The following is a 13,973-nucleotide window of genomic DNA, read 5'->3' as shown; positions in this document are numbered from 1 at the left end:
AATAAAGGTGTCAATCTCATAACATTTTGAAAGCTCTATAGCTTAATTAATGCTTGATATACTACTTATTGAATTAAAGAAAAATAAAAGACACCTGCCTCACACCGTTTAACTAGCAATGTCACAACATCCCTATTTTCATCACATTAACATATTTTTTTTTTTACATTTTCCATACGAAAAATTTAAATGATTTATTAATCTCTTTCTGAGGTGTAGCTCTCAATGCTGGATAGAGAATGCCATTTGAAATGACATTCATATAAATCTCTAGCGCTTGATTCCCTGCGATAATTAACGCAAACTTACATACAAAATAACTACACTTATATAGAAAGATTTTGTTAAAGTGAATGATGAACGATTTATTATTTTTGCTTTATTTAGGAGAGAGTCCCTTTAATTAATTCCCCTATTCAAAATTTTATAAAATTGTTATAATTTCACTGGTTTGAGCGATAGCTGCCAGATAATATGTGGGCTGAACGGTATTATTTAACGTGTTATGGCTCGTCATATCAGTTAATGAGCAGATAACGATAGAAATTATTTTCAGCATAATCTTTTTTTCAAAACCACTGAATCGCATAGTTATTATTATTCCCCACCTTTAACAGCTAAAGTATAGAGTTATTTCATATCACGATGGCAAAAAGGGAAGAACGAATGATAAGGAGAGAAAATAATACGCGAAATTATTATCTAGTTTCTGTGTTACTCCTAACATTGAATGAAATATTATGATTTGTTATTCTTGTGATGGCAGAACGACCAGAAAGGCATAGGTTCGATTCCTGGTCTGTTAGATGTACTTATGTAAATGTATGTGTGTGTGTGTGTGTGTGTGTATATATATATATATAATATATATATATATATATATATATATATATATATATATATATATATATATATATATATACCTTTCAGTGTGTCATTACCAAGGTGAAGTGAATCTGATATTAATGAACATATATGACTACGAGCTGAGCTGAATACAAAACTTAGGCCAAAGGCCAAGGCTCTGAGACCTATGATGTCATCAGCGCTGAAACGGAAATTGACAGTAAAAGGTTTGAATGTTGTAACTGGAAGAAAACCTCAAAGCAGTTGCACTATGAATCAAGTTTTAGGAGAGGGTAGAAAGTAAGATTAAGAAAGAGAATATGAAAGGAGGTACAGTAAAAGGAACGAAAGTGGTTGCTGCAAAGAACCTTAAGTAATGCCTATATATATATATATATATATATATATATATATATATATATATATATATATATATATATATATATATATATATATATATATATATATACACACACACATACTTGAGTACTTCTGGAAACCGAGTAAAACCAGAAAGACTTATGGAAAAATGCGACGGAAATTAAAAAAAAAAAAAAAAAAAAAAACTTGTGATACTCTGTTTTATTGTTATAATCTGTTGCTTAAAATCCCGACTGTTGTCAAAGCTTGCAAATCAGAAAATGCGGTATCATTTTCCCTTGCACTTCAATTATTCTTTTCTCTGGAACACACTGCCTCAATTGAAAATAAGATCTTTTCACACAGTCAGCTTGTGTTTTCACTGCCCTCTTTACTATTTGATGAATTTCACCAGCCCCTACCATGTTTTCTTTGTGGCCTCATAATTAAGTTATCCTGTCTCTGCATAATAATAATAATAAAAAAAAGTCCTTCTGTATAAAATAATCAAACAATTTCAATTAAGAGTTCAAACATAAGTAGAGCAAAATTCTCGGTACTGTTAATTCATTTTCAGAAGTATTAAGCAATTTTTAAATTTCTACCCTCATCAGACACTGATATAATATTAAAACTGGATGAACTCAAACCTGCGTCTGGGATGTGAATATGAAGGGACAGTTAATTCAATAGAACAATGATACATCAACTACAGGTAAATTTTTTAACAGCCTGCATCACTCATACAGATAGCAGGCACATGCGCAGACAGACTCTCTCTCTCTCTCTCTCTCTCTCTCTCTCTCTCTCTCTCTCTCTCTCTCTCTCTCTCAAATAATATGATAAATGGATAAGCGATTCAGTTACTTGAAGTCATTAAAAGGCAGTAAAACTTGCAAAAAAAACGAAGGAAAAAAAAGAAGAAACCGATGTGGTTAAAGCTTTCCCCTCTTCACTTTTGACATAAAACCTCTCCATCTATTAATGGGACGAACGAACAAAAGGACGAGGAGAAAAGAACAAGAATAAAACACCATGCAGAATCCCTGTTGTCAACGTAACTGCCCCATCCTTTTACAAAGAAGAAGTTAGGAGGGGCCCCTAACTGCGGAAGGATATTTGAAAAAAAAAAAAAAAAAAAAGTTTTGACCCTCAGCCAAGAAAAGTGTCCAAATTTGGAAAAGGAAACTCTGTCTCATAATGAATTTCACTCTGTGATGTTTCCAAATAATAACATTATTTTTCTATATCCTGGCCTTATACCGAGATGATATATTGAACGTACAGTTATACAGATGCTATCAATATGTAAAGTACAAGTAAAAATTTAATGTTACTGTTAATCAATTAACCTTACAACAACTGCCAACGAAAATGTTATATAGTATTTCGAATGTGTCTCATTATTATTGTTATTTTATTTTATTTCATATTTTTTTTTTTGCTCTATCACAGTCCTCCAATTCGACTGGGTGGTATTTATAGTGTGGGGTTCCGGGTTGCATCCTGCCTCCTTAGGAGTCCATCACTTTTCTTACTATGTGCGCCGTTTCTAGGATCACACTCTTCTGCATGAGTCTTGGAGCTACTTCAGCCTCTAGTTTTTCTAGATTCCTTTTCAGGGATCTTGGGATCGTGCCTAGTGCTCCTATGATTATGGGTACGTTTTCCACTGGCATATCCCATATCCTTCTTAATTCTATTTTCAGATCTTGATACTTATCCATTTGTTCCCTCTCCTTCTCTTCAACTCTGGTGTCCCATGGTATTGCGACATCAATGAGTAATACTTTCTTCTTGACTTTGTCATTCAACGTCACGTCTGGTCTATTTACACGTATCACCCTATCCGTTCTGATACCATAGTCCCAGAGGATCTTTGCCTGATCGTTTTCTATCACTCCCTCAGGTTGATGCTCGTACCACTTATTACTGCAAGGTAGCTGATGTTTCTTGCCTCTTTTTGTAATGGTTCTGTGCAAGTGCCGGGCATTCGCTTGCTATGTGGTTTATGGCTTCATTTTTCGTATTGCACTTCCTACATATGGGAGAGATGTTATTTCCATCTATCGTTCTTTGAACATATCTGGTTCTTGTGCCGCTGTTATCATTCCTTCAGTTTCCTTCTTGAGCTCTCCCCTCTGTAGCCATTGCCATGTGTTATCGCTGGCTAGTTCTTTAGCCTGTCTCATGTATTGTCCGTGCATTGGTTTGATGTGCCAGTCCTCTGTTCTGTCTGTCATTCTCCTGTCTCTGTATATTACTGGGTCTTCGTCTACTTTTATTAGTCCTTCTTCCCATGCACTCTTTAGCAACTCATCTTCACTGGTTTTCAGATATTGCCCCAGTGCTCTGTTCTCGATGTTGACGCAGTCCTCTATACTTAGTAGTCCTCTCCCTCCTTCCTTTCGTGTTATGTATAGTCTGTCCGTATTTGCTCTTGGGTGTAGTGCTTTGTGTATTGTCATATGTGTCGTGGTTTTCTGATCTATGCTGCGGAGTTATGTCTTCGTCCATTCCACTATTCCTGCGCTGTATCTGATTACTGGCACTGCCCATGTGTTTATGGCTTTTATCGTATTTCCGGCGTTGAGTTTTGACTTGAGTATCGCCTTGAGTCTCTGCATATATTCTTTCCTGATCGTGTCCTTCATCTCTTGGTGTTTTATATCCCCTCCTTCCATTATTCCCAGGTATTTGTATCCAGTCTCATCTATGTGTTTGATGTTGCTCCCATCTAGTAGCTTTATCCCTTCAGTTCTCGTTACTTTGCCTTTTTGTATGTTGACAAAGGCGCATTTTTCTATTCCAAACTCCATCCTGATGTCCCCAGATACAATCCTTTTAGTCTGGATTAGGGTATCTATTTCCTTGATGCTCTTACCATACAGCTTGATGTCGTCCATGAACATCAGATGGTTGATTCTGTTGCCTCTTTTCTTTTATTATTATTATTATCATTATTATTATTATTATTATTATTATTATTTGTTAAAGATGATGGCAGCATCAGTGGAATTGATTTTATATATGGTCTTTTCAATTCTTCTTATTATTCTCTTCTCATCAGGGCTGACATTTGCTAATAGCTGGCCGATGTTCATATCTTGGTTAAAGAAATGTTTTTTAAAAATACTAATTTATTGTTATGATAACAAAAGTGGTTAACAAATCTTAGTCTAAGGGCGTAATGGAATTCCAACGTTTCCAACCGTATCATCGGTTCATCTTCAAGGAAACGTGAGCGTGAACTGATTGGAATGGGGTCATTCGGCGGTATTTATTGTGTCCCAGGTGCTCTGTCTGATGGGCGCTGCGTTTTCATTGGCTGAACAGAGGATTAAGTCCCTGAGTCAAGCCGTCTTGCAGAGGTGGAAGCTCGCGCTGCTCTTCGCGTGCGGACGCTGGAGACTGGGAGCATAGTACTGGGCAGGGGCACCTGATTGGTCCGTTCGATCGGCTCTATGGTGCCGGCGGGCGGCGCCCTACGTGCCACCGTCGGAAGGAGTGCAGTCTCTTGAGTGGTGTTGAGGCTGGGTCTCTCCTTCCCGATGTGTAGGGCCTCTAAGAGGCGGAGGCGACGGTGGTCTGCCGCCTTATCGATAATACCAATATTAGGAATAATGTCCTTCCGAGTTATCCTTGTATTGTGGATGTTTTTTGCATGGTTATGGATGGCGCCTTCCTGAGCGTGGCAGGATATCCTCTTGGAAAATCGCATCGTTGTCATACCGATGTAGGCGCCGGGGCAACGTTAGTTTTCTTGAGAGTGTCCTGCATCACGGGGGTTGGGTTGTTTTTCATAATCAAGCCACTAGTCTTCTTGCTTTTATAGTAAATGATCAATTTCACTTTTTTCGCAGGGTCAGTGGGGGAGACGTTCCTTTCGATGATGTTACGAAGGGCTCGCTCGTCCTCTTTGTATTTCTTGTGAAATACTCCCTTGTAAAAGAGAGTGACGTCTTCAAGGGCGGCGGGGCGAGGCTCCTGCTGGTACCACTTATCGATGTTTCTGCGAATGGCTTTTTCGATGTCCCGGTTGGAATACCCGTTGTTAATTAGAACTTGGGCAACACGTTCTAATTCAGTGTGCGTGTCCTTCCACGAAGAGCAGTGTGAGAGAGCTCTCTTGATGAAGGCGCTGATTGCAGTGCGTTTGTATCTCTCTGGACACTCGCTCTCGCCATTCAGGCACATGCCCAGGTTTGTGGGTTTCGTATACACTTGTGTTACGAAGCGTTCTTCTTGTTGCCCGACGAGGATGTCAAGGAAGGGGAGGCGGTGATTACAAGAGTGATGTGATCAACAGGCGCCTGAGGGAAGCAGCCAAAGAAATCTGAGCGAAAGAGGATGTCACCGTCCGTTGGGCCGATAAAACCGCTGCATTTGTACTCATCCGCACTGAAGAATACCACCACAAGTTGGATGAGATACTGGCAGACAGCAGCAAATTCCAGAGAATTACTAAGAACCCGGTAGATGACATTAAACGTGAGGCCAATAGGATTATTGAGACTGTCAATGCAGCTTCCAATGCCCTTCACTTGCTGCCGATCGTAGGGGACTACGACCTTGGCTATATATACGGGAATGTTAAAACCCATAAACCAGGGAACCCGTTACACCCCATTATTAGCCAAATTCCCGCTCCTACATACCAGCTTGCGAAGAAATTGAATGCTATTTTGACTCCTTACGTTCCAGATGACCACAGTTTAAAGTCCTCTGCCGAGTTTATAGAAGCCCTGAAAACGACGCCCCCGGAGGAGTTATTGCATCGATGGATGTGGAGTCACTCTTCACGAAAACGTCCCCCGGGATGAAACAATCCAGATAATTTCTGGATCATGTATTACAGAGACGACTCCACGCCCCCATTAAACATCCCTGAGCATGCCCTCCAAAAACTCCTTGAAATATGTACAAAAAAGGCCCCTTTTTCCACCCACAGAGGCCATATGTACACACAGAAAGATGGTGTAGCGATGGGTTCTCCCCTCGGAGTACTTTTCGCGAACTTCTACATGGGTGCTGTGGAACATCGGGTATTCGCCACCATCGAGATTCTGTCTATGTACGTCCGATATATTGACGACACCTTCATCAGTGCCAACACGGTGGAAGAAATAGAGCGCCTGCGACAAGCCTTCCACGACCACAGCAGACTCAACTTCACCATCGAGCATTGCCGTGACCGTCGCCTCCCCTTCCTTGACGTCCTCGTCGGGCAACAAGAAGAACGCTTCGTAACACAAGTGTATACGAAACCCACAAACCTGGGCATGTGCCTGAATGGCGAGAGCGAGTGTCCAGAGAGATACAAACGCACTGCAATCAGCGCCTTCATCAAGAGAGCTCTCTCACACTGCTCTTCGTGGAAGGACACGCACACTGAATTAGAACGTGTTGCCCAAGTTCTAATTAACAACGGTATTCCAACCGGGACATCGAAAAAGCCATTCGCAGAAACATCGATAAGTGGTACCAGCAGGAGCCTCGCCCCGCCGCCCTTGAAGACGTCACTCTCTTTTACAAGGGAGTATTTCACAAGAAATACAAAGAGGACGAGCGAGCCCTTCGTAACATCATCGAAAGGAACGTCTCCCCCACTGACCCTGCGAAAAAAGTGAAATTGATCATTTACTATAAAAGCAAGAAGACTAGTGGCTTTATTATGAAAAACAACCCAACCCCCGTGATGCAGGACACTCTCAAGAAAACTAACGTTGTCTACCAATACAAATGCCCTGTCCGGGAATGCCCCGGCGCCTATATCGGTATGACAACGATGCGATTTTCCAAGAGGATATCCTGCCACGCTCAGGAAGGCGCCATCCATAACCATGCAAAAAACATCCACAATACAAGGATAACTCGGAAGGACATTATTCCTAATATTGGTATTATCGATAAGGCGGCAGACCACCGTCGCCTCCGCCTCTTAGAGGCCCTACACATCGGGAAGGAGAGACCCAGCCTCAACACCACTCAAGAGACTGCACTCCTTCCGACGGTGGCACGTAGGGCGCCGCCCGCCGGCACCATAGAGCCGATCGAACGGACCAATCAGGTGCCCCTGCCCAATACTATGCTCCCAGTCTCCAGCGTCCGCACGCGAAGAGCAGCGCGAGCTTCCACCTCTGCAAGACGGCTTGACTCAGGGACTTAATCCTCTGCTCAGCCAATGAAAACGCAGCGCCCATCAGACCGAGCACCTGGGACACAATAAATACCGCCGAACGACCCCATTCCAATCAGTTCACGCTCACCTTTCCTTGAAGATGAACCGATGATACGGTTGGAAACGTTGGAATTCCATTACGCCCTCAGACTAAGATTTGTTAACCACTTTTGTTATCATAACAATAAATTAGTATTTTTAGAAAACATTTCTTTAACCAAGATATGAACATCGGCCAGCTATTAGCAAATATCAGCCCTGATGAGAAGAGAATAATAAGAAGAATTGAAAAGACCATATATAAAATCAATTCCACTGATGCTGCCATCATCTTTAACAAAACATGTTTGAGAGAGGGTCCCCTACCTTCATATATTATTATTATTATTATTACTATTATTATTATTTGGGAAGCAGACCCTCTCTCAAGCATACTTTATTAAAAGCAATGGCTACTTCAGCAGCGTTACGCTTGTAGAGATTTTTCTCTATTTTCCGAATAGCGGCTTTTTCTGTGCTACTTAAAAAGGCTAGTAGAGCGCCTATGGAGGTCATTCCCAAATGCAGGGTCAAGATTGGTGTATATACTTCCATTACAATTTTTACGGGTAAACCATGATACCGTAATCATCAAAGTCAATAGAGAGAAACTGTAACTGAAATATATACACCAATCTTGACCCTACATTTCAGAATGACCTCATAGGCGTTCTACAAACTCGTTTAAGTAGTATGGAAAAAGCCGCTATCCGGAAATTAGAGAAGAATCTCTAGAAGCGTAACGCTGCAGAAGTAGCTATTGCTTTTAATAAAGATTATTATCATTATTATTATTATTATTATTATTATTATTATTATTATTCAAATTTTGGTTCCCAGGTAAGACAGGAAGCCCAAATCACATGAAAACATTTATCATCATGACGATTCTAACGGCCTCATAATTTTGCCTTTCGGCAAAATTATAGCATGATCCATTACACACACAAACACACACTCACACACACAAGGGAGGGGGGTGTCTACTCGTTTTCTTTTCCCATAAAACCAAGCTCAGCCACACCCTCGAGACTAATCCTGAACCCTGAGTACTCCTTACAAAATCTCGACGTTTTCAACCTTCATTAAATGATTAGGTACTACGAATTTTCTGGCGCCACTTTTCACCGTAATTCCTTTTTCGAGTTCCAGGTTGTTCATTTTAACTTCCAGTCTTCTTTTTTTTTTTTTTTTTTTTTGTTTTTTTTTTTTTTTTTTGTCCTCGATTTATAAATAAGTAAGATGGTGTACTTCTATTCTAAAATTGAATCTGTTGTTACATCCTCCTGATGACCAGGAAATAAACCGACGACATCAAACCGAACATTCTGATGTCCGCAAGTAAAATTCACAGAAAGTTTTTTTTTTTTTCTTTTTTTTCGATCTGGTAGTTCATTTGGTAATTGCAGACCCTTTTAGTAAAAGTTCAAGTCGAACTGTCATCGGTAATGGCTCGGCAATCCTATGTAGATAAGAGATATTTGCTTCACATACGCGATGCGGCAGTTCACAAACGGGAACCTCACTCTCTGGGGAGGGCGTGCTGTCGGCTGTGAACGGGTTTGCTGCTAAATGTTCAAAGGACAGAGATATAGTCACCTATATCGTTCGACAATTTGCAGTTTACACTTGGGGGGGTTCTCCTAACGGGTAAATGTTGTAGTGTAGAGGCGGAAGTTACAAACAGGGCCGAAGGTACGGCATTGTACGTACTATTACAATTAACGGTGTATTTCAATTAGTATAAATAAGCAACTGACACTACCATTAATCATTACATTTCCATTCTTTTGTGTAATTCTACCTCTCTCACTTCAGGGCCACAGCCCGAAAGTCTCTGGTAAGTTGATGGTCTACCTACTGATTTTGCTTTGAGGAATTGCTTATTTTTTTGTATCTGATTAGGAGTCTTTAATTCTCTAAATCCTTTGGGCGTAAATAGCACGTCGCTTACCAAACAAATCCGTCAAAGCAATCAGTAGATCCTCAGCTTACCAAAGAGTTTAGGGGTATGACCTCTCTAATGAGTGGCAAAAGTGTAAGGTATCCTGTAGGTTTGGGGTCCAAATTCACTGCATTGCGTAAAGTGAAGATCAGAGGACAGATTTATCAAATATTTATTGAATCACGGATAACAATGAAAAATTGAGTAGCTTATCTGCATACAAAAGCAGAGATTAACAAACAAACAACAACAAAAAGTTTTACAAAGGGGATAAAGGGGGCACTTAGATAAGGACTCCTAGAATTTTGAGAAAATCGTTAATCTCTGCTTCTGGCAGCAGATAAAATGAAAATAGGGAAGAGAACTCAAAACAAACACATAAGAGAGCAGCGAATTTTGGACCCCTAAACTGTAAGGTTACCAAGTCTAAAACCCATTTATCTTCCAAGATTGATCTTCCAGAAACTTCTTGGTAAGAGACAACTGTCACATTCGAGTGTTTCTTGCAGAGTTCGAGCAGCACTTCGTCCGCGTTCTGAACAAGGTCTACCAGACGATCGAGAAGAACGAGATGCGTCTCGGAGAGCACGACAGACGGGAGGCAGTTAGGGTCGAGTGGCAACAGGTAGAGTTAAAGCAAGTTGGTATACTTGTTTGATTGTTTGTTTGTTTGTATAGTGTTTTAATGTTGCATGGAACCAGTGGTTATTCAGCAACGGGACTAACGGCTTTACGTGACTTCCGAACCACGTCTAGAGTGAACTTCTATCAACAGAAATACACATCTCTCACACGTCAGTGGAATGCCCGAGAATCGAACTCGTGGCCACCGAGGTGGCAGGCCAACACTATACCAATCACGCCACTGAGGTTGACTAGTGATAAGTGGAATGGAATGGACTACCAAACGCCAAGCTCTGGGACCTATGGCGAAAGGTTTAACAGGTGCAATCGCAAGAAAGCCTCAAAGCAGTTGCACTATGAAATAATTGGTTGGAGAGGGAGGATAGATGGATGGAGAAAAGATAATATGAATGGAGGTACAGTAAAAGGAATGAAAGGGGTTGCAGCTCGGGGCCGAAGGCACGCTGCAAAGAGCCTTTATTAATCCCTACAATGCATGATAACAGGAGCTCAGTTGCAAAAAATATGTAATATCAAATTCCAGTTACACGCAATATGTAATGCCAACTGCCAGTTACAGAGGATATACAATACCAAAGTCCTGTTAAATACGATCCATAATGCCCAGTGTCAATTACATGAATATATATACTGGCAAAATCCAGTTAAAGACGGTATTTACTCTCATTTCCTAAATGTGGAGTTTTATTAAGCATAAATTTATTATTTATTCGTTTACGGATAAATTTCACCATGGCTTGCTGGCACGATAATCAGTCAATCATAGTACAGATGTTTTGTCACTAATTCCTAAATCTGACATACAGCGCTTATTTCGTTATTATATGAAATAATATGCAAATCCGAATTTCAAACAGGCACACTAGGACGAATTCATGAAACTGACATGAGGTGCTTACTTTAATCTAAAATAGTAAGTATTTCCAAAGCTTAAAACCTTTCTCCTAATTACTTAATGGGTCCGCAAGTACAATATTTCCCGGGAAATTAATAACTCTATATACAAAATCATACTGATTGTTATCCATTCTACAAACTAGAATCTTTTTTAATATACGTGTTATCCATTCTGTAGGCTAGAATCTTTTTTAATATCCGTGTTATCCTTTCTATAGGCTAGAATCTTTTTTAAAATATCAGTGTCATCCATTCTTTAGACTAGAATTTTTTTTAATATCCGAAGAGAGATGTTCATCGAGTGCTGGATGACATTTCATGACAGTATATCAGTCCTAGAATTTACTGGTTGCATAACAAAAATCACGCTGAAGAATCTGCTGCATATAAATATTAAAATTTTAAAGAGAATATGGGCACTGAAATATATAATGTATTGAGTTCTTACTGACTGATGAAGTCACACATGACAATAAGGAGAACAGAGAGAAAACTGCACATTCAGGTTCTATTAATCACATTTCTTTTCGTATATATTTCGCATACTTCTGAGATATGAACTACCTTATTATGACTATTTTGCCTTTTTTTTAAAGCTAGAAATTACGTGGAATATTACTGTTAGTTTGGGATATTTTGAAAATATCTAATCGTAGTCTATACAAAAGAGTATTTGTTCTTAGTGAGTCTGTCACTTGGAAGGCCATACCCAAAACGTGTCTGTATCCCTAACGTTTCTGTGCTCCAAATGTTTCTGCACCCCACACGTTCCTGTAACCCAAACGTTTCTGTAACCCAAACCTTCCTGTACCCCTAAACATTTCTGTACCCCAAGCGTTCCTGTAGCCCAAACGTTCCTGTACCCCCAATGGTTCATGTACCCCAATCGCTCCTGTACCTCAACCGTTCCTGTACCCCAAACGTTTCTGTAACCCAAACGTTTTTGTACCCCAAAACGTTTCTGTAACCCAGAAGTTTCTCTACCCACAAACATTCTGCACCCAGAATGTTCCTGTACCCCAACCGTTCCTGTACCCCACCGTTCATGTACCCCAAACGTTCCTGCAACCCAAACATTCCTGTACCCCAAATGTTCCTGTATCCTAACCGTTCCTGTACCCCAACCATTCCTGTACCCCAAAACTTCCTGTACCCCAACCATTCTTGTACCCCAACTGTTCCTGTACCACAAACGTTCCTGTACCCCAACCATGCCTGTACCCTAACTGTTTCTGTACCCTAACGGTTTATGAACCCCAATCGTTCCTGTCCCCCAAACATTCCTGTACCCAAATCGTTTCTGGTAAGTGGAGGATCTACTGATTACTCTGAGTCACATACTTTTTATACTTGGCTAGACCATCATTGGATTTGCTAGAGGTTTAAGGATAATTAGGACATCTGAGAGCCTTGCATCTTCACTTAGCTGTATGCACTGGTGCAGTGTTTAGTGGCTGGCGTTGCGATATACCACTCAGATGTCACGGGTTCGCGTCTACCCCCAGGGCAATGAAAAATCACTATCTCTGCATCATGACCAGTTACTGCTGCAGTGTGGGGTCTGTGGTGGGATGTTGAAACTAACAGTCTTTGGAAGCATGAATTTCAAGTCAATGGTCCCTGTGTGCTTGTTCCATGTGAATCTGTTTCATCTAATGAAATAATAATAAGTTAAGTATATCTTAGTTTAACCAAACCACTGAGCTGATTAACTGCTCTTCTATGGCTGGCCCGAAGGATTAGATATTTTTACGTGACTCGGAACCAATTGGTTACATGGAAAAGGGTTCAGCTTACTGTGGGATCCGAACCACATCATATCGAGAAATTAATTTTTAATCATCGGAAATAAATTCCTCTAATTCCTTGTTGGCAGAGTGGAGAATCGAACTCCGGACTACCCAATCGGTAGGCGAGCACGTACCCCACTCGTCCAACAAGAAACTAATGAAATAGTAACTAGGAACCAGTTGGTTATATAGAAACGGGAACTACAGCTTATTGTGAGATCCGAACCACATCATATCGAGAAATTAATTTCTAATCACCAGAAGTAAATTCTTCTTATTCCTTGTTGGCAGAGCGGAGAATCGGACTCCGGACAACCGAACCGGTAGACGAGCACGTAACCCACTCGTCCAACGACGAACTAATAATAATAATAATAATAAATAAATTCATTTCCTTTGTAACAGGTGTCCCTGGTGTGCGATCGCGTCCTCCTGGCCTGCTTCTTGCTGTCGACAGTCATAGCGACGACGACTATACTATTTTCCTCGCCCCACGGTCCTTGACAACATCTCTGTCGCGTTTCTGTTTCTAGCGGAGTCAGCGAAACGAGAGGAATGAAACCTCGTCCGGAAAATTCTCTCGAGAAAATGGAGAAGCGAAACGTCTGGGCGGCCACACATCTAATTGTCTAAGAAGTCGTTAAGTGTCACAGCCGGTGGGGCCCCTCCCCCCCGAGGGCATATCATCTTCAGCACTGGAAATCCTATAATATCGACCTGATTTTTGTTTGTTCATTTATTCATTTCATTGAAGCTTCTTAGAACCTATGTGATTCCATTTTCTAAACAATGCTAACTGTTCCGTGAAATCGAAATGTCAAGCGTGGAACTGGGAGATGGATCCTTCCTTCCGTGTCACTTCGCAAAAAAGAAAAAAGGATGAAAAAAAAATAACCTGTTATGATTAATAAAAGTTTTGGTAATTTTCATTCTATATTCTATTTCCCTTAATATGATAATTCTCACTTCTTAAAAAGTGTCAAGGGTTTATATGCATGGGCAATAAGTTACAAGTATATGAATATGTGAAAACACACGCAAGTAGACATAACACATCCACCCTCATCCTGCAAACATGTTTGTTCGGCCCGGTTGGTGGGCGGGGCAGGTAGGGGATCGGGCTTGTACAGGAGACATGACACATCCACCCTCTGGCACTACTTATATATATACATATATATAGTATCACGGATTAAATAGCTAAATTGAGCGAGACTTGCAAAATTAACCAAAGAGAATGCAGTACATAAAGAGATGGGACTTGAGATAA

General features: G+C 40.5%; 1 protein-coding gene across 1 annotated transcript in view; it reads left to right on the top strand.

Annotated features, from left to right (window-relative positions):
* Positions 1-13,552, top strand: part of LOC135209325 (neuronal acetylcholine receptor subunit alpha-9-I-like) — a 58,691-nt gene extending 45,139 nt beyond the window's left edge. The window contains 2 exon segments of the mRNA XM_064242028.1: positions 9,881-9,996; positions 13,109-13,552. Of these exon segments, the coding sequence (XP_064098098.1) occupies positions 9,881-9,996; positions 13,109-13,207 (215 nt within the window). The 3' untranslated portion in view covers positions 13,208-13,552.
* The last annotated feature ends 421 nt before the right edge of the window (positions 13,553-13,973 follow it).

The sequence above is a fragment of the Macrobrachium nipponense genome, chromosome 37 (genome assembly GCF_015104395.2).
Source record: "Macrobrachium nipponense isolate FS-2020 chromosome 37, ASM1510439v2, whole genome shotgun sequence".
In the NCBI taxonomy this organism is placed as follows: domain Eukaryota; kingdom Metazoa; phylum Arthropoda; class Malacostraca; order Decapoda; family Palaemonidae; genus Macrobrachium; species Macrobrachium nipponense.
This window is presented reverse-complemented; position numbering and strand designations above follow the sequence as displayed.